General features: G+C 39.1%; 1 protein-coding gene across 2 annotated transcripts; it reads right to left on the bottom strand.

Annotated features, from left to right (window-relative positions):
- Nucleotides 1–708: 708 nt before the first annotated feature.
- Nucleotides 709–24975, bottom strand: LOC113021857 (butyrophilin subfamily 1 member A1-like). Of its 2 annotated transcripts, XM_026166653.1 has the most exons (6): nt 24787–24975; nt 11863–12165; nt 10031–10060; nt 9037–9309; nt 1337–1399; nt 709–789 (listed from the first exon to the last, which is right to left on the bottom strand). In XM_026166653.1, the coding sequence occupies exons 1-6, from the start codon at nt 24860–24862 to the stop codon at nt 782–784; spliced, it is 753 nt and encodes a 250-aa protein (XP_026022438.1). In that variant the 5' UTR covers nt 24863–24975; the 3' UTR covers nt 709–781. The 2 variants fall into 2 exon arrangements, with proteins under 2 accessions (XP_026022438.1, XP_026022437.1); XM_026166652.1 differs by lacking the exons at nt 709–789; nt 1337–1399 and adding an exon at nt 2575–2682.
- Nucleotides 24976–25487: the final 512 nt, after the last annotated feature.

A 25487-nucleotide genomic window follows, 5' to 3' on the forward strand; every position in this document is an offset into this window, starting at 1 on the left:
GTATAACCTGCCCCTCTCCTTGAGTCTTCCCAAGTTGGATACACGAAAGTTTGAAAACACACACAGAAAACAAAACAAAAAAAATAGTCACAATAGTTTAATTTTTGATATTTTATTCTGAGAATCTTGAGCTGTGTGAAAAATGATGGACATAATTATGTTAATTATAATAATTATAATTATTAATTATAATTATATAAGTATGAGGACATAATTAAAAGCATGAACATAATTTTCAATATCAAACATCAACAACATTTCATCTGCAGTGTGTGTATCCTGACAGTTTTCTTTAGCAAAAATAAAAAGATAAAACACAAAAGCGTATTTAAAAAGGCACTTTCTTTTCAGACTGCAAAATATTCACATTTATTTACAGCAGAACAGCTCAGGGTTATAGTTAATTACATTAAGTTAATGTATGTTTAGTGTTAGAAAACAAAGAAAACTTATTTCCCTTGTTTGGAGCATTCTAAAGGAAAGAATTAACTTGAGACAGTTGTTTGACAAACCTGCTGTTATCAGACAAATTTCCTTTCAAATGTTATTTAGATATTTACTGAAATATGAGTCCAGCTGGAAACACAAATCCATCCAGAGTGGGCAAATGCACCAAGAGCAGGTGGAGCCATTTCTCTGCTCCGTCCTATCCGATTGTTCAGTCTGACGTCACTAGCCGTGTCTGAGCCTAAACTCCGCTGCAGGTCCATATATCAAACGATCACTGTGGCATTACTGAGAGTTGAAAAACTGTCTAAAGCCATTTCTCTACTCCGTCCTATTAAACTGCTGCAGAAGAGGAAAGCACAGGACAATGACCTCAGACCTCTCATGGAATAAATACAACAGTAATTTAATATTTTAAACCTATTTCAGGTGACAGGATGACAGTTCATGTGTGGGATAAAGAAAAACATTGATGTGCTGCATCTGTTTTCATTCAAATAGAAAAAAACCCCCAAATGCCCAGTGTTGAAAAGATGGTGTTAGACGGTATTTGAAAGTATTTTTTATCAAGTACTGAGGACTTTGAGATAAACATTTATACTTTTATTTTTTACACAGATATATGTGAAGTGATGATGATCAAAGTATTAGAAAAATGGCTTTGGTGGCCGAACAGGAAATATTTATTTTGCACAAATGCAGCAGAAACTACACCCCTCCATCCTGACTTTTAACCATGTGCTAAACCACAGGATTAAAAGCTGTTCTGAACTTTTAAACTGCTGAAAATATCAAAAATAATCCAACATGTCCAAGCTGCTGTGCTCCAAAACTTAATTTGGTTCTCATAAAACAAACATAAGCAACACACACACTGTACTTCACACACTTTGTTCAGCATTGGGTTTCAGTTCCTGGGCTGAGGGTTCAGAGGACTCCTTCTTGTTTGTTTCTGCAGATTGGAAAACAAACTGTGTTAAAAAGTCATAACTGAGCAGAAATGCAGTGCTATGTGTTTGAGTAGCGGAGTGCACGATGACACATGAGTGTGTTTGAATTATACTTGCTGATATGGCAACATAACTACAGCGGGCAGATTCGCCCACTTTTATTATGATTACAGACAAAACACTAAACCGTCTTTATGAATAAATCGTGATGTTTGCTGTTTAACCATCTTCATCAGCCTCTGCAGTGTTCCTCCTCTTTACTCACAATAAGCTTTAGTTCATTTCAGTTTGTTTCATTAATATATTCAAAAATAAAGTGAAATAAGCAAGATTGTAAAAATGACGGTCACACAAAAATATGAGAATGTTCATAAATACCGTAATTATCGGGCTATAAGCCGCTACTTTTTGCACAAGCTTTGAACCCTGTGGCTTTTAGTCAGGTGCGGCTTTTCTATGGATTGTCCATGATTTTTGTCATATCGTAAGACGATTTGTTTTGTTTGTTCCGCTGTTGTACGGCACTACGTTGCCTGGCGGAAGGGCATGTGATCAGACACACAGTATCGGTGTTCAAGAGTGGTATGTTGGTCACATGTCCATCCGCCAGGCAACATAGTGCTGTACAAGTAGCACGAAAAACAAACTTCAAAGTAGCGCTACACGTTCAGCGGGAGTCGTGGATGGTGTGCGGCAATAAACTTGCGAAAAGCAAGTTATGCTCAACTCCACCGGTGGAATCTGACAGCATGGAAAAGTGTGAAAACATCCATCCATCCACCTGAGCCTAAAAGGTAGTCTGAATCTATTTTTCTGGTGTGCTGTAGGTTATTGTTATGTACTACATTTGTTACTCGTTTATGAAGCACAGCACATGTTTCGTACTTGTAATTACCGCTACTTGTACATATACCTAAAAAGTTATGCAAATATGTACCCATAACTTGTTTTTCAAAATATTAATAAAAGGGGTGTGTCTCCAAACAGCCATCTCTTTCCTGACAATTCGCTTTGTGCATATTCTCTTACATATGATAAGTCAACATTGAAACACCTGCGGCTTTTAGTCAGGTGCGGCTAATGTATGTACAAAACAGGATTTTCCCCTGATTTTAGCTTGTGCGGCTAATATTCAGGTGCGCTTTGTAGTCCGGGAAATACGGTACATTAAACTTACCTTTTTAATTCATGAAGTAATACCTGACAAGAATCCCAACTACTACAACAGCAAGAACAACAGCAAGAACAGCAACAGCTACAATCAATCCAGTGTTTGGTTCTGGAACTGAAGAGAAAACATTGGTGTAACTCAGACTGTGACTGCATGTCAGGAACAAACAGCAGGTTTAAACAGCGAGCTCAGTGATGTCAGCATGGATCCAACTTCCTGTTTCCTCCTGCTCGTCTCCACAGCTCACAGGCTGGCTCTGGTTCTGCTCTCAGCTGTAAAGATGATGTTGGAGTTTTGTCTTGTATGAAAGATGTTTGAATCTGTGCTGCTGCTCACAGACTCCTGCTTTCCTTTTACTGAGCCTCACATCTGAAAACATGTGCGAGTCTGTGTGTAATCGAGGTTTCCTCCACCCTGAGCTTCTTAGCTACACACATCATTAAAGTGAATCTCTTCAGACTGATGATTCCAGAAAACAAGGAATATGAATCTGTCAGTGTAATGACCGCCTGCTGCACTGCCAACAGATGACTCTCTGCACTGCAGAATTTTGGACTGTTAGGATCTATTTTTTATGTATGCCAAAAAAAAATCTTTATGATCCCCAAGACTAATAATTTTTCATTAGTAGTTGTATTCTCAGACACATTTCACTTTGTTTGTTACAGATTCAACAGAGGGAAGTCAATTACTCTGTACATATTTCTCAAACCTTAGGGTCACTCAGTTTATTAAATTGCTGCTCAGTTTTTGAGTAGTAGAAATAATTGGGCCTCAGCTCTAAACTCACCCATATGGAAAAGAAATAGAAAAACCTTATAAAAGACTTGCATAAGATGTGGCCTACTTCATATAGTAAATCATATAAGGCTCATATGATTTACTCATGAAAGTGGCCACTTTCTCATTACTTTCATACATAGTTTTAGTAAGTATCCAAAACATACAAGTTTCATTATATAATTTTTCAAGGGATCTTATATCTGTTTTCACTCTTGTATGCTTTTCATACAAGTTTCACACAAGACAGATACAAACTTTATAAGATTTATATGTATCTTTTCCATATGGGGAGGCTGAGGAGAATCAATATCAGGGCTAACTGTAATGATAGAGATCTCTGGTCCCTGTGTGTGAAGTGCTGAGGATTGAGGCTCAGATGGAGCTCAGAATTTATCCAGTGAAGAGCTGCAATATTACAAAATATTCCACCTGAAATCTTCACACCTGACCTGTATGATGTTGGATGAACACCAAACACGACTTAGTTACTGTGTCACATCGGTAAATGTGCGATTGCTCCGGTAAATAGAGAATACAGAAACACCAGTTCTGTTTTACTGTCGCCTTCCATTACCATGACTGGCCTGTGTTACTTTTGTGTGAGATTACTTTGGAAGCACTCGTTTGTCTAAGCCAACACTGCCACCTACTGGCAAAACTCAATATTGCTTTAGTGCCACATCAGGTGAGAGTAAATGAGCTTTTTCGCTCTGTACTGTGTCAAACTACTGTCACAACAAAAACAAAAAAGGTGATGTGGTGTGGGGGTCGACCACCTTAAAACTACTTTGACAAGAACTCTGAAACTTGTTTTTAATGCTTAAAATCCTCAGGGTGCCTCACATTCAGTCCTATTTACAACTGAATTTGACAGATATTTAAATTTTGGTTTGTTACAGAGTCAACAGAAAGAAGTTCGCTGTGTGTGCCCTGCTGAGAAAAACACAGCTCAGTTCTGCTCTGCTCAGTTTCATGAAAGGTCCTAAAGCAAAGTTTCAACACTGCTCTAACAACACTGAGTCGGTTCTTATAAAATCTCCCTCTCTCCTTCAATATAAACACTCCTAGAATAAACTGTGATGAGCTCAAAAGTTCCATTTTACTCCTGAGATCTGAAAATACAAGGTTAATTTAGGTCTACATATTATTTCTTTTTGAATAATTAAATACAAGTAAAATATTGGTAAAAACACAAAATTCTAAATTGTTTAAAATAAAGTCAAAATGTGTCTTTGGAAAAGGCTTGGAAAATATCAGTCTGCTGGTGTGTAGGGCCACCTCTTTTCTTTCCACTTTACTGACTGGGTGTTTGTGGAAGGCGCAGTTTTTGGCTTTGCTCATATTCCAAAACATGCTTCATTTTGAGGTGATAAAACAAATTACTTGTATTCCTTCTCTTCACTATTACTGTCGGCCGGCGTAATTTGCAGATGATATTTTTCAGCTCAACTTCCGACTGCTTAAAACCAAACCAGGTCAATATGATCAACGTCACACCGGTCTTCTTCACCTCCTCCTCCCCACACGTAAGCTCCATGCTTGCAGCTGCTGCAATGCTTTCAACCAAAACAGGCGCAACCTGATGACATCATCAACATGCACTATCGCAGTAGCGCAGTATAAGCTGTGTTTAGTGATGTGCGATACCACTGATTTCCTTTCCGATCCGATACCAAGTAATATTCAGGGTGGTATCGACGATACTGATCCGATACGATACTTTGTACAAAAACGTATTTTATTTATTGTATCTCAAATTATAGCGTCATAATGATTACAGGACATAAGATTACTTGTTCTTATCACTTAATAATGCAGAATTCATCACATAGAAATAAAAAAACTAAAGTTGTGCACTATTTGAACAGCTTGCCTGCCTGCAGGACTAAAGGCCTCCATGAGAGACGTCTGTCTCGCCCTAGCAGCACCTGTCCCTGTCCTCCTCTTCAATTCGCCTCAACATACGCTCATCATATTCTGTGATATGATTTACTCTGAGGTGTTTGACAAGGTTAGTGATGTTGCCACAACCATACATGCCAACCCTCCTGATTTTTCCGGCAGAATCCCACTTTTCTCCAGATTTTCCACCCGGACAACAAAGTTGAAAAACCATATCGCAGAATTCCTAGCATGGCCCAGCCAATTCCAGTTTCCAACAATGACGGCAGCGACTTAGTTTTAATATCACTCTTATTTCTCTTTCTGGGTCGCAAAAAAACTTTTTACATATTTTCAGGTGAGAATGTAGCTGTGTAAACTTCAAACATCTGAGCCGACCAACACATCGTTTTCAAACCCCCGCGGTCTTTCACCACTCGGGTTAAACATGATGTACAAGTCACTTTGATAACTTAAAAATGTTATTGTTTGGCTTTTTCAGTGTTTTATTTGTTCGTGAGTAAATCGGTTTGGCTGAGATTAAAGTTATTAGATTAGATTAAATTAAATTAAACTTTATTATTCCCTCGGGTGGGTTCCTCCGGGGTTTTCACACAGCTGAACAAACGTCAAACAGAAAACTGATTAAACAGAAGAGTTTACGTCAGGCCCGGTTATATTTTAGACAGCAAGGAGCAGACGGCAGAGTTTCACTCCACCGAGGGAGCTCGTGACGTACTACCCGGCTTTCTTTAGACCGCGAAGGCCGGGTCCTCAGGTGGAAGCAGCCTCTGAATTTGGACATTTTGAATGTCTCCCTAATTCTGAGGTCTCAAGGTTGGCAAGTATGGCCACAACTCCTCACTCTTGGAGCACTTTTTTGCCACATGTATCCAAACCACGTCTCAGCTGTTTGTGGAGGTAAAATACATCCACACAATTACGCTCAGCCATTGTCGTGAGTGCGCACGCCAAGGGGCTGCGAGACATTTATACAGCCATATTTCGCACATGACTATGAATCCCCGTTAGCTTGTTAACGCGGATTGCACCGTGCAAGGGCTGCACGGTGTCAACACATTAGCGCGGTTAGCTTGTTAACGCATTAATGCTGCGTTAATGCAGCTATGGCGTTAACATTGTTTTAATTAGATTAACACTGAAAGCACTAATATATATACATACTGCCTGGCCCACAGGAAAACAAACAAGTCACCATCTGGATTTAACGGCGCAGGTGTGGCAAATGTCCTCTATTAAATTGCAGGTTCAATGGACTCAAATTATGAAAGAGTGACTCCCTGAACAGGGAGCTCAAGGGATCATATTCACATTGGCCTCTACAGAGTCGAGACGTCAACCCCACTCTGAATCTTTCCGATGGAGAAGACTTTACACAGCAGTACGATTCTCCCATCATCAAAACTCTCAAAATTATTGAAACTCTGCATGAAAATAAATATGGCGAAAAAGTGCCATCATCAAAGCTAGCTGTGGTCCGACATGTTAGAGTGTGTGACTTTTTTCCCCGCTGTGCAGTGTACATGCCACTGTATGCCATAACATTTGCACTCCACATATTTGTTTCATTTATTTATGTATTGATCAAAAGGTCATTCATTAATCTCTTAAAAGGCCTCCTGAGATCAACTTTCAGATCCAGGATTAACTCATCCTGGTTATATTCATCAGGTTTTCTGTTCTTTAAAGCCTCACAAGATTTAAATTAACCAAGATGGATTTAATCACCTGATATGAATTTATGCTTTTCTGATCCCAGTGTAGAGGAAACACAGCAATACTGAAGACTGCGATCAGCAACTCCTACAACACTGTTTAACCCTTACAAGTTAATCTGTACACCGGACAGGGCTGAGAGCACTGGATAACAGATGGCTGGTCAATCAGTGCATCTCTAGTAGCAACTTTTGTTTGTTTGCTTCAACAATAAGATTCTTACTATCCAAAGACAGCAACAGAACACCAAGGAACAAATAGGCCACAGAATAACATCGGTGGTGTTTTCTGTTTTTTCAAAGAAAATGGGAGAGGACAGAACCAGAAAAAATATTAGTCAGCTGTTGAGAGGAAAATCCACATTTCTCTCTTAACCTCCTAAGACCCGAACTCTTTCATGGCATGCATTTTTAAAAGCTCTTTGCTATTTTGGGATCTGATTAATGTAAAAACAAAGAATTACCAGAATTTTTTTTTTTACCTGATTTTTGTTTCTGAGAGGAACGAGATCCACATATGAGGATATTCGCTTTAAATTTTGATAGAACAGTGGCAGTATAATGTCCTCGTGAGTGGAAATCAGGTCCTTGTAGAGCAAAAGTTTGTATTTTGGTCTAGACATCCCAAAATGTGATGTCCACTTATGTGGACACCAGGTCCTTGGAGGTTAAAGTAGGTGCTAATAAATGACATTTCAGCTACTTTCAAACTCAAGAACCCTGCAGCCAAATGTAAAATCTGGAACCTTTCTGCAGCCCTTACAAGTCACATTAGACTAAGTTACAGTCTCTCTGTCTATATGTTGATGCTTTTCTTGTTGAAAGCAGATTCTTTAATTTCTTGATGCGTGCTCAATCATACAAGTAAGTAAATCCCCCAAAGCTGATTCTGTTCACCTGGACGTAGCGTTTTCAGTGGGAGAAACGTTTCATCGCTCATCCAAGTGACTTCTTGAGTCTCAGCTGACTGCAGGTTTCCCCAGTCTTATAAGCAGTACATTATACAACAGTACAACAGGCTGGGAGGTCAGTTCCTTGATCAGATTCTTTAATTGGTGAAGTCAACACTTTGGGAATCATTAACATGTGTGAATTACTCCCTCCTGACTGAAGTGTTATACCTGTATAAAAGTAATAAGTCAAGGCGCACTAACAGATCTCAAAATATTCGGTTCACTTGAAATGGTCTTAACATCGATGCACTGTTTAATGTCAGTTCCTCGAACAGCAACGCTGCAGTCCTGGTTGGTGTTGAGTCAAAGTCTTATTTTATCATGTTTGCACTGAATGAACCTGACCTGGAGTAGGTTTGAGTTTACTGCTATGCTGCTGTGACTGCAAACATCAAAAGCTGCTTCAAAGACCTGGAAGATCCCAGCATCACACAGAGAATAGGTACCGCTCTCCCTCTCACGCCCAGTGAGGATGGGCCTGGGCCCCTGGCCTTGGGGATTTACTTACCTGGACGATTGAGCATCAAGACACAACAAGATGTTTATTATATAAATTATGGTCCTATTAGAATAAAAAAGGATGATAAAGCAGTGCGAGCCTACTTTGACTAATAAGTCAGTTCAGTCGAGTCGTTTTAACGGATTATCCTACACTCACCACATCTACAGGAAACAGTTTGTTTCTTTCTTGGTTTTATTGTTTAATTTATTAACATCAATATAGAAAGACTGCTCAGACTTCTCTCTATTATATGTTATTTTAAATTTGCTGCTGTGTTTGTATCATTAAGTCTTCTGTGGTTTGCAGCAACAATTAGGCACTTCGTATGTTGGGCAACTCCCATCTCTGGATTCAGGGACCACAACAGGACATAATGACACCTGTAAGAAGTCTTATATACAAACAAAATCATTTATGAGTTGAATTCAGACTAAAGTTGCTTTTTGCTTCAGTGTCAGTGAGTCTGACATTTTCCAGATATTTAACGTTTTTATGAGTTCATTATTTAATCTTTTGTTTCCTTGAAGACGTCAGTCTTTGCATTTAATCTGAGAATATTATTCACGTTTTTCAAAAGCAATAAGAAACATTTAAGGATCAAAATGCCACTCACCATAAATATGTACATTGATTTCCTTTTGTGCCTGATGGTTGATTTCCTTCTGTGTGGCGACACAGCGATAGCGGCCACTTTTTTCCACAGTAGCTTTGAGGGTGATGTTGAAGCGACCTCCTTGTTCAGAGACCTGTGGCTTCTCAGAAGGAATTTGATTGTTACTGTCCCACCACTCCACTGTAGGTTTGGGATGAGCATTCTTAACATCACACTGAAGCAGCACCCCGACATTTGTTTGATCATGACTTGTGACATGAGGCTCTGCTGCTTCTGTGAACACATAACAGACAGATTATGTAAGAACAATCACAGTTAATTGGTTATTTGTTCCTGTTCAGCTACTCTAAGTGCAGATGTGGGTTATAATGTGTTTGAGAACAAAGACCGGAGTACTGCATTAACTTTTCTAACATCACAGCTCTGATGTTTGAGGACAAATTTAGTTTTTACTCTAAACAATATTTCTGACTCACATAAAGAAAATTTTACACAGAAAAAGCTTGGACGTCCCAGAGTTTGTCTAAGAGTTATATAAAAGATTTTAAAAAAAGTTTCAGGCATTTAATAATGTAATAACTGTGGACGTTACAAAAAATATCATCAACAAAAGCTCTCCAAAATAAAAAATACATTTGAATCCACATTTCTCTACATACTTTAAATTTTTAATTACACTGAGAGGGATGCGATACAGTTTGAGCAAAATCTCATCAGGTAGTTTCTACTGGACTGAACAGCTACGTCTAACGAACACAGTGCCCGGATCAATAACAGATTTTTGGTTACTGAACTAATAATTAATTAGATAATGTAGCAAAAACCCACACCAAATATTTACATATACATTTACAAATACAATTAAAACAGTTTTATTTCCCTGAACTGTTTATAAAAAAAATAATCAGTAAATGCTTTGCAGGGTTCCAACCAAAAGACAGTAAAGTCGTGATGGATCAATTTTTAACTGAGCCTCACCACAAACGGAACTCACCTGGGTCGTTCCGGACCTTTAATACGGGCTCTGAAAGGAGAAAAAACACACATGTTAGAGGTGACTGTGTTATCATCAACTTGGCAGACAGATAAAACTGATGAAAATAAACTCAGAAGTGTTATCCTGCTATATTAGACATGTTTTTTTTTTATAATCCCCAAAGAAAGCACAGTCACAGATTAAAAAAATCCTTAAACATTTAAACTGGAGGCTGGTTTATCCTGGTGGATGGGTGATAATCACACAGTGAGTCACACTTTGAACAGCTGTGTGTCTGAACTATAAGGAGAAATTAATATTTATTCAGTGTTTAAAGTTTCATTTGCAGAGATTTTCTTTTCTTTCTGCCTTTTTTTTGAAGACTCCTCAAATTTTAGATAAATTGACATATACAGGAAAATGCATGCACATAGGAGGTTAAGTTCCAAAAGCACCTTATAGCTGCTATTTTTAACTTCTTTTTCAAGGAAAGGTGGGGAATTGACACGGAGTTAGGAAAAGAGAGGAGGCGTGCGCTGACAGTGGGAACGACCTTACATTAATCTGTCCTTAATGATGTAGCACAATTTGTCCTAACTCTGATGTTTGGTCATATAAGCAAGAACAGCCTGTAAAAAAATCCCTTCATTACAAGGATTAGAATTTTAAAGAAGGAACATTTAGGGTCAGATTTACAAACATCTGCAGCAGCACAAAATCTTCTTTTGAAGTTGCTGTTAGTTTTGTAACTGTTGTGAACAGATGTGGTTTTGTGGCCTTACAGCATTTGTAATTGTAAGATTTTACTTTTTAGGAAGAAAATATTTAAACAAATCACACAAATGTGAATTATAAAATCTGCAGCACACAATTTACTTTGCAAATTGCACAAAATCATGTCTTCTGCCTGTTGTGTTTTCTTTTTGGGGGGAGACATTATGAGATCAGATGGTGCAGTACCAAAACTCTCTGTCCTAAAACTCTTCAGTCATGCTGAGTGAAGGCGACCCCCACTTCAATAATACAGGGAGTTCCCCCAAACAGAGCAGAAATGAACTGAACTGATTTCTCTCTGCTGAATCTTTGTAAATAAATTATAAGAGAACTGCAGCTGCATCCAGAGAACTGCAGGTACACGTTTCAGGAAGTCCAGGAAGACTTGAGAAACATGTTTAAATTGAACACAGGTGCTGAGAACCAATGTGGTTTTGTTTTATTTGAGCAATAGTTTTCAGTTACAGTTTAATCAGATTTAGGCAACAGAATTAGTCACTTATATTTATTTATATTATATGTTAAATTCTATTTAGTTTTGGGAAATCTTTCACAAATGTGAAAAACCTGTTTAAATAAGTTATCAGTAGTTTTAGGATAATTAGGAAAATTAGGATAAAGCAAAGATAATTCAAAACACCAAAATGGGGACAGTCAGCTTGAGATACCATAACAGGACGTCATTAACCAGATAGTGATGTCATGGTGGCTATGTCCAGCTTTTATATACAGTGTATGTTTGGGGTTTAGCCGGATTATCTCAGTTTGCTGTAGAAACACATGTGAGCATCAGACTGGATCATAGCTTCTACATCCACAGGTCCACTGAGGTCTGTGTGATGTAAAGTTCCTCACAGAGTTGAGACGTCACAGAGATTTTATTTTGTTTAGGATGTCTCTGTGAGTGCGTCAGATTTCTGATAAGTAGACAGGAGCAGGACCAGCATGCACATGGGACGGTCTCAGTTTGTCCACCAAATATTGCAAATATCACTACAGGTGTGCTGTAGGGGTGAGACCCAGATGTGCATGCTGACTGTTTCATCTGTAAATAATCAGCTGATAACAGCACTCACCAACAACAAGCTTAATCCTGAATGTTTTTCCTCTGGTTGGAAAGTTACAGGTGTAGATTCCTCTGTCCTCCAGCTGAACATAATTTATTTTTATGGAGGCGTTGCCGTGCTTCAGATCATCTCGAAAATGTAAGACTCGACCTGGGAGGGCAGGACTATGATTCACCCCAGTATCATGTATATACACCTCCTTTTCAGTTCCATTCTTCGTCCACACAAACCGCACATCCTCAATGTTCTCATTGGTGCCGAGGGAACAGGGTAAAATGGCATAATCACCTTCTCTCACAATCACAGATGTCCCTGAAAGACAAAACATGAATTAAACAGTTAGTTCACTCTTCAGTTTAGTTCCTCTTCACATTTTTCTGTGGTCCACGCCCCACTGCACAGTTTGAATGACAGGTTTAAATGGAGGGCAAAGAAGCTGAAGAGTTTTCTAATATAAATTAGATAAATAGTATTTTGTGTTTTATAGTTATTTTGGCCTCTGGCATTGGTTTCTGATTTTATTATTTGTGCCTTTAATCCTTGTTAGTTATTGATGACTTTCGGTTTATTACTTCCTCTTTGTATTTCCTTTCTCTGCACTCAGTCTTGTTTTGTCTCTTTTTTCCATGTTTGTCTTTCTGTGGACATTTCATATGTTTGAGTTCTTGTCTCTGTGTTAGTGATTTACTGTTTTATTTTAGTGATCCTTGTTCAGTGTGTTTAGTGTTCAGTTTTACTTTCCTCAGTTTTATTTTCCCTGATGAGTTTCAGTTGTGTTGCCAGGTGTGTCTACTGTCTCTAATTACCTGCTGTGGGTTTACAGCCCTTGTCTATCCTCAGCCTTTTTCACATCAAAAACGCTGTGGGTAGTTTGTTTGTTGTAAGTTTCAGACCTGCCAATGAGTCTGGATTTGGGGTCCTAGCTCTTCCTGAAATACCACAAGGATCATTGTGAACTGTGAATCATGTTAAACTGTTCCAGTAGTGTCCAAGAATAAAACATGGAGCTGGAAATGAGTATGATAGCTCACCTTTACTCTATTTATTACATTTATGTTTTCAGAAGTCAGTCAGTCTCTGAATTGGTCATGATTGACTCTGGGCTGGACCAATTACAGCCGAGGGGGTCAGATGCACCCTCCCCCTTTGCTTGGGCAACAGCTCTGAAAGCAATCTTATCACAGTTATCTGCTTTAATCTGCACATTTGAGAGTTATACCAGAAAGCCAAGTACAACAGGAGCTACAGTATCCAGAGTCATACGCAGTAAAGAGGTAAAATTACTAAATAGATGTCGACTCCTTTTGTAGTAGCTGCTCTGAAGATGATATCAGTGGGAGAATTATATTCTTAAACTCAGTTACAGCACTTTCAGAAAGACATCTACTGTGATGAAGTCTACTCCCCACTGCTGTGTAATCAATTATTGTAAATTTAAATGTTATTATGAAATGATCAGACAGGAGAGGGTTTTCAGGAAACACTGTTGTTCAGTTTCTATATCATATGTTAAAACAAGAACATATGTGTGGAATTACACAACATCAATAAAATAAAGTCACATGCAGCCAGTCAACGCAACAACAACCAGCAGCTAAGTGCACAAAGAAGCCAGAACACAGTCGAAGGTCTCTGCTTTGCAAACCCTGTAGCAGCTCTGCTCCCGAAGCTGACAGTTTGGAGGCGGAACACGAAGGAAGAAGGCACTCATGTGATTGGTCACTTTCAAAGCAGCCACGCCACAGCCTCTGTGATTGACAGGCCCAGTTACTGCGGTTAAACCGGGGTACATGATGGCAGCAACAGCGCTGTAAGCGAGGAGGCGGGGGAAACATCAGGGACACACACTCTGTGTTTATAATTTCGAAAATGAAAGTTTGCCGAATTAACTGTCAACACTTATACTGGTGACTATTACTGGATTACTTTAATGATGAAGAAATCTTAAAAACTGACAAATCGAAGGGCTTTTTGTGGGTTTTCAGGAAGCAACACACAAACCGCTGACACCAACGTTACATCTAAAGACGTCTCCAAATGAACCAACTATCAGAAATAATCAAGAGGATACTTTCATTTTCTTGATCTGCTACAGTGATCAAACCAGCTCCTCACTATGTCCTGCGTTACGCGTGTATACTAGGTATTACGGTAAGAGAAACTGAGCTCGGATTTCAAACTAAAAGCAGTTTTTAAGGTGAATGTGATTTCATCATTAAACAGCATGTATCCAGTCATTAATGATATAATAAATCATGAAATACATAAAAATATAGAAATTGTTGTCAAAGGTGTTCAAATTGTAGATACTACATATAAAAACAAATTTACTATGCTTTGTTGACACATTCATTTGAATTGTTATACATTACTATCATAATAAAGATATTACTTTAGTTTAACAATTTTTATAATTATTTTTGCTACTGTTATTGCTACAATGATTATCACAAAGACTGGAACTATTGCTATTATTATGGCTGGTTAACTGTTATTAGTATTAAACTCCAGCATACCCTATGATGGAGTTCATTGTTTTCAATTATATTATCATTCTGACTTCATTCTGAAGGTACAACTTCATATAATTGTGAAAATCTATCACAGGGAGACAGTCAACCATTAATGCTCACATCGACACATATCATTATGATCAATATTAACAGCTCCAGTGGTATACACATTCACCTAACAAGAGAAAGTTCCCTGCTCTGATGAGGAGGCGTCACCAAAGGAGCCCAAATGTGCAGAGCTGCCTGCTGTGAAGACCTCTTGTGAATAATGGAGCAGCCAAAGTAGCTTCTTTATGGTGTCAGAGCTCAGTTTTTCAAAATAATAATAAAATTCCACAAAGTTCTAAAATATTTATTTTCTTATCTGATTTTAAATCCAAATTTAGAATGGGTTGTGAGGAAATTTAGTGTCTTCACAAATTAATTTCACTTCTGATGGATACGGACTAAGATTTCAATTTATGCCACAATTTAAGTTTTTATTGGTCTATACCTGTAAACGTATAGTGAAAGAAAGGGGACTGGAGACGAGTGCTCTGTGTACCATGGAAAGTTTAAGGGAGGATTCAGGGTCACCTGACCCAACCTAACCGTAAGCTTTATCACAAAGAAAGTCTATTTAAACAAATGAACAATACAGTGTTTGAATCCAAACTGGGGCTGTTGAAGGACATAACCTTGTTAAAAAATGACCACAGGATTCCTCACAGTAATCCTGGGGACCAAGGTAATGCCATCCAGAATAAGTAACTGGTTACACACCAGAGATCTTCAGTAACTTTGAGTTTAGAAGCAGACTGTTACATCAGTGTTGGGAAGGTTACTTTTAAAATGTATTCCACTACAGATTACAGATTACATGCTCCAAAATGTATTTTGTAACGTATTCCATTATGTTACTCAATGAAAGTAACGTATTCTGAATACTTTGGATTACTTAATATATTATCATGCTTTTTACAACTACATGAATGTACTATTGCTGTGTGATTTATTACTATTAATTACTATTAATTAAAAACCTTAATATAAATGAGTAACAGTAGGTGGACATTAGGTAAGGCTGCACTTTTTGCAGCGACCTCGTATAGAAAACTATTCCACGCGTATATAAAACAGGTTCGCGGCTCCGAACCGTAGTAAAGGGACCTCTGGCTGATACGTCGGGTTCGTGTTGGGCTCGTAGCTGAAAACTAGCTTTACTTTGTTGTCTGGGTCAACTTTGCTAGCGAGAGACAGAGAGAGGCATTGAAAGGCTGCTGCAACGGAACTTATTGTTTCAGAGGAAAACACGAACACAGTGTACAGTCGAGTCTTAATAGCTGACTTACAGCTGGGCTGTCAGGCACTCTTCTTGGCTGTAGTGGTTAACATATTTACATGCTTCCAGCTCCTGTTTCTGGTCGGTGACAGCTCGTACTTTTCGACTCTCCTTTTTCTCCCTCGCGCTCACAGACACATAAAATTAGTGTCACATGTTTTTGGTCTGAGGGAGCAAACCTTTTGTAGCCGCTGCACTGTTGTGATTTATTCTGAATGATGTTGGATACTATGATGAAGTGTGGAACAACAAATGCAACCAATGGTGAGCAATAAACGGACAAGATAAGTACAGCTAGAGATACTGGACTTACTCAACACCATAAGTTTTATTCGTAACAGTGGCATTGCTTTATTCCACCCATCAACCACCTTCAAACTGTCGAGGAGGGAAATTATTTTACTGCTATTGTTAAATAATTGTCTCTTTCAGAAAGACTGAGTTGCAGGCTGACAGGAAGTTGTATGCAGAAAGAAGCAGGAAGTTATTTTGAGCCGCAGGCTAAGACGAGGCTTTAACAATGTAACAGATAGCTTTAAGAAGGCCTTAAGCAGCTATGACTATTTTATACACAATGCATATCTGTGCTTATTAAAGAGTTGGAGCTCGGTCAATTAATTGGGGGTCGGAAGCTTTGTTCGGCGCGATGTTCGGACAATCTATTGTGCAAGTGACTTGGAGCCATAGAAGGAATCGCAATACATGCTTACAAAACACTTATATATCAGATCATTTTATATTAAGGTTTTAGTAGAGGTTCTTGATTAAAACATTTATTTAGTAGAAGACATACACATAGTCTCAGTGAGCTTCTGGTCTGGTAAAAGGTCAGAAGTGCAACAGGTGAATTGAGAAAGAGCATTTGAGGACGAGACACAGACAGTAGGTGAAGAGGTGACACAAAGAGCATGTGAGGTCAACACACACACACACACACACACACACACACTTTAAATTAGATTTATTTAGAGGAAGAGGTTAGTTATGTTTGGCTGTAACTGCAAAATTGTCTTGGTAAAAGAGGAACCGTTTCTTGGTGTCTCGGCAAGAAAGAGGAACAAGACAAGAACTGAAAGGTAGACAGGAAGGGCTAGCCATGAAAATAGATGATTTTCTAGGTGAAAAGTCATGATGATGTTGATCTGATCTATGTATAAAATGTGTCTGTGACGTATGAAGGGGCGTCAGTAAACAAACCCTGATGCTATAAAATATCTGTTCATGCTTTGATTAAGTTGAAGACTACTGGCTGTCTGCGTACAGAGTGTCTTCCCACGCGTGTATTCATTAAAATCATCGTTTGACTTCACCCGGCCGGATCGGTGTGGTTATTCTTCGATCACCTCTTGTACCCTTCCTCAATAATGAATCTTAACATTTGGGGGCTTCGTCCGGTTATTGAGGAGGGAGAGTTGGAGGTTTGGACGGAGAAATCCGGGGTCTTAGGTGGTCTGACGGGCAGACATGAATTCCAGTGGTCTAAGTGAGTGGGCATAAGCCGGCTTATCCAAAAGGTAAGGCACTACCTGTTGAATTATTTCCAAAGTGTGCCAAATTGGACATGATAAAATTTGGGCCCATTATTTTGTAACAGTGCACTTAAAGAAAACCTGTCAGGTGATTTTGTTTTGTTTTTATGAGCTAACAATCAGCTCTATTTTTTTTTCATTTCTGTTTTAAGCAGGCCTGCAACAGTGAATAACAGCGCTGAAAATTCTCGGGAAGAGCAAATATAAGGGGGCTTTCCAGATTACAATTGGCTGAGGAGAGCTACCTGGGGACAATTCAGGTCGTAAGTCCCTGTAAAAAGGATTTTATGCGAGTCAATCCAGTCCAAAAGCATAAAGAAATATTTTCCTATGGAAAATAAAAAATGACTGAGCTCATTTTGCTGAGGGTGGAGTATCTGATCGTGCGGGAGGCTCCACTATCAGCAAATACATGGTGTGACTGCATGTGAGTGAATGTGTGACTGGATGAAGGTGAGGATGAATAAATGTGGACAAACAATTTGTTTTTACCAGAGAAAATTTCTGTTTTGTTTTATTAGGTGGGGTTAGATTATGGGATTATAGTATATTGTTGGGAGAATGCCAAATGCTAAAGGGGAAATATTTTTTGATGTAACTCAGTTACCATTAATTGTAGAAACACATGACTGATAACTGTTCTGTTTTAAGTTTATTTTTATGACATAGATTGGATCATGAGTGGGGAAAACTGAGCAGTTTTAAGTTTTGTATAGTATCTTGACACATGAAATGTATCAAGATAAAGGGGGGTTTAGGGTTTAATAATTTAATTGTTTAATAATTTAGGATCATTTTAGGAACTTTTGGGTTTTTGATCATTTGGATATGGTAAAACTGAAACTGTTATTTTTAAGTTAAGGTTAAAGGATTAAAAGTGAACTTGTCACGGTTTGCGAGGCAAGCCGTGTGGAGTTGTAGAAAAGGACCCAAAAGGCGGCAGCTCTGGTGCAGGTGAATATTTATTTACAACGGTGGGCACAAAACAGCACTGGTGGAAAAACAACCTAAACTGGGTAAGCTAATAACACAAACCAGAAACGAGGATGCAGGGAGACCGAGGGGAAACAACACAGACAAACCAGCAACTACCATAACAGAAGACACAACTTAAATACACCCAGAGCACGAGGAGAACACAGACATAACAGGCTGGGGGAAAACATGGAATAAACACAAAGAGAGACGAGAGCTCATAAATACACAGAGGGGCACAAGGGGGTAAGAGTCACAAAGGGAAAAAACACTTAGGGAACACCACAACAGGACACCTCAGAAAACCTGGCCTAAATAAGGAGCGAAAATACAAGGAACCAAGAATACTGGGCCAACATGGCCCAGGACCATGACAGAACTGAATCCTGTTTAGAAGATACAATGCCGGTTTTTCAAAGCTGTGAATAATTCTTAGAGGGAAAATTAGTGAGGGTTGAAGGGGTAGAACAGCTTTGATTTCTTTTTGATTTCTAGAAGTAGTGGTTATAATGTAGGCTTACACATACAGATATTACATAGGTTTATCTTTAGGATAAAGGGGGAGCTTCTACGTAGAAATGATTTTTATACATATTGCATTTTGTGCTTTTAAAGGAGTTGTGGCTCAAATTTGTCTCTGGAGGGTCACGAGCCTTTGGCTAGCGCTATGATTAGCCAATCTACTGTAAGGATAATATGAGTTCATGAAGGATTGCACACGCTTACAGACACAGAGTTAAGAAACACACATGACAGTATTGATTCCAGGCAAAAGGCCTTAAATTCATTTAGCTTTTAACTGAACTTAAAGAAGGACCAAAGAGGAAGGAAAGCATATATTTTGGTTAAGTCTGATACATTAGAATTAGGAGGTATTGTTACATTAAAGGGAGCAAAATGAAATAAAAAGGCTATACCAAAAACAGGTGATAACATAGGAAATGTGAGGTTTTAAAATGAAGTTAGTGTTAACACATAGGAGTTGTTTCAAGGCAGCATTTAGCTATGATGAAATGTATACAGGAGTAATTGCTTATATGCTTGAACTTAATTGATTAAAGTGGTTGTTTTCTTTTGGAGTAGATTAACTTGCAGCAGCGACAACTTGTGCACAGGATGTTGATGATCAGATAAGGGAAAATAGAGCGAGCAACTGGACGTGAAACCAGCGCTTAAAAGAATTTTAAAGTGATGAGTAACGTTGAAGAGTATACATAAATACAAGTCAATAAGTTAAGAAGATAATTAGGATCAGGCTTTTGATTAAAGAGTCCCAGATAGGATAAGTTAGGGAGATGCAGGAAAGGTGTTTTGTTTCCTTTGCAGAAGATCTCGGCGACCACAGGAGGGGCGAGGATCCTGGAGATCTCGAGGTTCGAGACCACCAGAGAAGGGTCTGCGTGAGGACACAATGTATTGTGACCTCTGGTGTTCCAGAGGTCAAAAGGGGGAGTGTCGAGGAGGGAAATTATTTTACTGCTATTGTTAAATAATTGTCACTGCATTAATAATATAATCTGCAGCATGGATATTGCATTCCAAGGTTTAAACAGTGTCTCTTTCAGAAAGACTGAGTTGCAGGCTGACAGGAAGTTGTATGCAGAAAGAAGCAGGAAGTTATTTTGAGCCGCAGGCTAAGACGAGGCTTTAACAATGTAACAGATAGCTTTAAGAAGGCCTTAAGCAGCTATGACTATTTTATACACAATGCATATCTGTGCTTATTAAAGAGTTGGAGCTCGGTCAATTAATTGGGGGTCGGAAGCTTTGTTCGGCGCGATGTTCGGACAATCTATTGTGCAAGTGACTTGGAGCCATAGAAGGAATCGCAATACATGCTTACAAAACACTTATATATCAGATCATTTTATATTAAGGTTTTAGTAGAGGTTCTTGATTAAAACATTTATTTAGTAGAAGACATACACATAGTCTCAGTGAGCTTCTGGTCTGGTAAAAGGTCAGAAGTGCAACAGGTGAATTGAGAAAGAGCATTTGAGGACGAGACACAGACAGTAGGTGAAGAGGTGACACAAAGAGCATGTGAGGTCAACACACACACACACACACACACACACACACTTTAAATTAGATTTATTTAGAGGAAGAGGTTAGTTATGTTTGGCTGTAACTGCAAAATTGTCTTGGTAAAAGAGGAACCGTTTCTTGGTGTCTCGGCAAGAAAGAGGAACAAGACAAGAACTGAAAGGTAGACAGGAAGGGCTAGCCATGAAAATAGATGATTTTCTAGGTGAAAAGTCATGATGATGTTGATCTGATCTATGTATAAAATGTGTCTGTGACGTATGAAGGGGCGTCAGTAAACAAACCCTGATGCTATAAAATATCTGTTCATGCTTTGATTAAGTTGAAGACTACTGGCTGTCTGCGTACAGAGTGTCTTCCCACGCGTGTATTCATTAAAATCATCGTTTGACTTCACCCGGCCGGATCGGTGTGGTTATTCTTCGATCACCTCTTGTACCCTTCCTCAATAATGAATCTTAACAAAACGTACTCAGCCTCTACATCAATACGTTTCTTACCGGATTGATCACCAAACGTCAGTCAGGACAAAGTCATGAAACAGAAGCACATAAAGAGAAGTGGTAGAAACTCCATGTCTGCAGAAATCTGCTGAGGTTCAAAAATAGTATCTCTCTAATATAACAGACTCAGAGCCACTCCTCTTAAGGCACTGATCGAGTTCTGTTTCTAAAAGCAGTAAGCCTACACTTCCGGTTTAATCTGTCACTGTTTTTTCAGTGACAGTCACACAGTAGTAGTAGTTCGAGTGCAGGTCTGTGTCCATGTACATGCGTATGTGTGAGTGTGTGTGTGTTCCATGTTCAGCCGAGAGAAAGTGTCCCTTCACCCGGTTAGGCAAAAGTCAGCAATCATCGGTTGACACGGGTGGCCTTGAAGGAGGTCGAAGAGTCACAACAAACAGTCTTGTTATCTAAGGGAGAATTTGTTATTCCCGTTAGCTTTTGCCTTGAGCATCCAGCTGGCGCCAGGGGGCCACTTGAGATGAAGATGGTAGTTGTTTTGGTTAGTGCGAACAAACTGCTTCCAATTTTTACAACTGGTCTAATTTCCGTCAGTGGTCACCAAATCTCTCAATTCCCATTGTTCTTCTCCAAGATTTTATCCATATAGCGTTCAAAGAAACACAGTCTGAGTACTCACAGCCCTGCCCATCGTCTATCATGTCGGCCAGCCTTGTGGGATTTTGAACAGCTGTAGCCACTTCTTGTTCTTCGATAAGCCGGCTCCAATCAGCCTGAACTCTGTTATCGTGGTTCCGAATTGGTAGATGTCGTTCAAAGTCCTCCATTGAGAGTGTCGCCAGACACACGACGCAACCGACCATCGAGTATCCGGCAACAAATGTCTTATGAGTATTATACTGATTTGATATTGGCCCTGTGAGGGTGAATATTGCTGATCTAAAGTCAAATTAGTAACTTACAAATGTGGTTATTAGTAAGTTTGTTATATTTAGATTTTGCGTCTGTTAATAATTTGATTTTTTTTAACATCTTGTATTTTTCTGTATTATTATATTAATTATGGTGAAAAACATGTTGACTTCAGGTCTTTGTTTCGTTTACTCGTTTAATACTCAGTATACACATGACGCAAAACAGAATGCGGACAGCTGTGTTAAAAGATAAAGTGACGGGCACGAAACCATCCCCCGAACAGCCTTAAGGCCCCACACTGCTGCGTGTTCACAGACACTCCATTGTTCCATAACTCCCCTTCCACCTATGATCAGTCTATTGAACGATTTTCCTAAAGGATTGATCACCAATCGTCAGTCCGGACAGAGTCATGAAACAGAAGCACATAAAGAGAAGTGGTAGAAGCTCCATGTCTGCAGAAATCTGCTGGGGATCAAAAATAGCATCTTTCTAATATAACGAAGCTCGCAGCCACTCCTCTTAGAGTTTCTGTTCCCTAAAAGCAGTAAGCCTACACTTCCGGTGTAATCTGTCACCACTTTTCAGTGACAGTTACACAGAAGAGGTGACAGGAAAACGATTCACGACCAGAAATGACTGGTTATGGTAAAACTCTTTGTGTAGAGGCTGAGGTAGAAACAGAGGATCCACTCCTATCTCCAGAATCAGCAGGGTCAAAGGTTAAGGCCAGTCTCAGTTTCTCTCTCTCTCTCTCACACGCACGCACACACACACACACACACACACACACACACACACACACACACACACACACACACACACACACACACACCTTATATTATAGTGCACATTTCCTCAGCACAGCATCATTTGGATTATAATAATTTATTTTACCCTTTAGCTACACACTGTGTGCACAATTATTAAGCATCTTATATTTTATTTTTGAAGGTTATTGTTATTGTTGAATGTCTACAGAGATCTTGGTCAGTCCAATAATATTATCTTAAGTCAAAACTGAATATTTAAGAAAGGAAAAATATGAGAATGTGTGTGTGTATAATTATTAGGCAACAGCTCCTGGACACTCTTCAGAGAGGTGTACGGTTTTACTTCAACATAATTCTGCTGTTTTAGAAGGACCCACAAATTCTCCACAAATGGCCTGTAAATGGCCTGTATTTATATAGCGCTTTTCTAGTCCCTAAGGACCCCAAAGCACTTTACACAACCAGTCATCCACCCATTCAGCTTGATTACATTACATTTTGTTAGCTTCCTATAACGCTGTATGCAAAGACTGCAGGTTATATTTATGCTGTAGAGACTGTATGTTCCTGTGTCAAACCCTCGTTGTGTTCATTGTGAAGTAAATGCAGTTTACAGAAAAGGGGATATGTTTTGTTTTTGTAGTTTGCATGAATGTCTAAATGTAGGTTCCTGAATGTTACTCTGTGTTATACAGGTCAGGTATTTTGGGTGTACGGTTCATTGAAGAAAAGTCCAAAGATGGTGAGCCACCCCTCCAGGATTCCTTGAGATGATTGTTCTGAGAAGGAAGTTAAATTCTTTGGACGAGCCTCAAACTGTACAAAGTCTACTTAAGTGTTTGGACAGAATTGCACCTCACTGCTCCTTTGCACATCCTGCAAGGAGGGGGCTCATTGCTGGACTCCCACTGCAAGGTGTGGCCTGACACAAGAGACTGAGCCAAATCCCCTGGGGTGTGGTTTGTTTATTATTTTCCATGATTTTTGTTCCAGCTTTTCCTTTCATGTAATGCTGTTGTTTCCATTGTATGTATATGACATTATTCTTTTGTGAAGTTGATAAAATCAAGTTCTCAGAGCGTTTCATTAGTCACTCAATTTGCTCCAGCAGTCAAACATTAACTGTTGGCCCAGCACAACATTCAAATCTGTATCCCAAGTTTAGAAAGGGGTGTTACACCTACAGTTACAAAATAATTGAGTTGCCTTACACATGTAAACACTGCTGTCTTTTCCTGTTTTCCATGTAATGCACATTATTATAAACTGTAGGAGTCAAAAATTAATTTCTGGTCTTTGCTCCCATTAATTATCTCTCTGGTCAGTGGTGTTGCAGAGCTGTGTTGTTGTTCTGTCTGTAAGTTGATTAAATATCTGAAAACATGCAAATTCTAAACACTTTATAACTCTTCACTCAGTCCTCACGCTGAGTGCTTAGAGCAGAGTCTCCTGCTGCTCCTCAGGAATGAAACTGGGATTTATTCATTTATTTTATTTTATTTTTTAAGCAAACACAACTGAAGTGTTTCAGGTTTTTAATCTGTTTCTGCACAGACATTTGAACATAGTTAAAATCTCTGTGTACCTGCCAAAAGTGCACACAGATTTTCATGTATTTTCTTGTTTCTATTTTTTACTTCTCTTTATCAGAGCCATGTGCACCACCTCTGTGAGAATGCAGCTGCTACTGTTAGCGAGCTAAAATTCCAGACTTTAATTATTACCTACAGCCTGAGAGGAAAAAAAACAAGAGCTATGCTGTGTGTGTGTGTGTGTGTGTGTGTGTGTGTGTGTGTGTGTGTGTGTGTGTGTGTGTGTGTGTGTGTGTGTGTGTGTGTGTGTGTGTGTGTGTCAGCTCGTTCAGTTTTTGTGAGTCTTGAGTTTTCATTTTGTTGGTCAGTATAACATAAAGCTATAGTGTCTTTAAAGCTTCATGTAGCGGACACACACTTAAATTTCATATTCAGAAGCAAATGTTACACAGTTTGTGTCTCAACAGGAAAGAAAAAGGATGTGCGTTTCAGGAAGCAGCGCGCAGACCGCTGTCGATGAGGCCACACCTAAAGATAAAGACATCTCCAAATGAAACTGAGTTTCTCTAATAAATGACCATAAATAATCATGATGTTGAAAACACGTTCGCCTGAAAATGTTGACTTCGGTTTGTCTTGTTTACCGTAATACTCAGTATACTCACATAACGCAAAACACAATGCGGACAGCTGCGTTAAAAGATAAAGTGATGGGTACGGATGGTGCAGGCATCCACCCACGAAACCATCAGCCTGAACAGCCTTAAGGCCCCACGCTGCTGCGTGTTCACAGACACTCCATTGTTCCATAACTGCGCGTGCGCCTACGATCGGTAAATAAATAATAAATTAACGATTTTCTTACCGGATTGATCACCAAACGTCAGTCCGGACAAAGTCAGGAAGCAGGAGCTCATAAAGAGAAGTGATAGAAGCTCCATGTCTGCAGAAATCTCCCAAGACTGTGAATACAGTATCTCTCGAAAATAACGGGACTCACAGCCACTCCTCTCAGCGCACTGACGCAGTTTTGAACACTTTCGGTTTCTAGTGTGCGAAAGCAGCGGGTCATAACTGCACTTCCGGAGTAAACTGTCACAGCATCAGCGCATTTTAGCCTTAACACTGGCATATTAAAATGTCTAACTGCAGTAGAAATAAACAGTTTTGTTTTGGGGGGTTTTATAAAGAAGAAAAAAAGGTTCGTTATCATTAGGAGCAGTTCTCAATTTCCCAAAATTGTTTGTGTGTGTGTGAGAGAGTCTGAGAGAGAGAGAGAGATCAAAAACTAAGGAAAATACAGATGATTCTGTGATATTAACATTGTGATGCAGTTTTGTTCGGCAGCTGCAGTCACAGCGTACACAGTGTGTGTCTGTATTTTAAAATTGATCCTTCTGCTTTCATTGAAGCAGCAAACTAACACAGTTCCGCATTAGCACTGCTTGCTATTTAGCCTCCTTTATTTATTCATACAATTCATTATTTACACATTTGTGTTGTGAATTTTAGCACTACGGTTAGCATTTACAGGATATTGTTTTTGATGATATTATACAAAGGACC

This window comes from Astatotilapia calliptera, chromosome 5 (assembly GCF_900246225.1).
Source record: "Astatotilapia calliptera chromosome 5, fAstCal1.2, whole genome shotgun sequence".
Lineage (NCBI taxonomy): Eukaryota > Metazoa > Chordata > Actinopteri > Cichliformes > Cichlidae > Astatotilapia > Astatotilapia calliptera.

Excerpts from the sequence above, each read along its gene's own strand:
- LOC113021857 (XM_026166652.1), bottom strand. The coding sequence starts at position 24,862 with ATGGAGCTTCTATCACTTCTCTTTATGAGCTCCTGCTTCCTGACTTTG. Across the intron at positions 9,310-10,030 it reads AAAGGTCCGGAACGACCCAG|AAGCAGCAGAGCCTCATGTC; the intron begins GTGAGTTCCGTT and ends ATGTGTTCACAG. Across the intron at positions 2,683-9,036 it reads AATCAATGTACATATTTATG|TTCCAGAACCAAACACTGGA; the intron begins GTGAGTGGCATT and ends TTTTCTCTTCAG.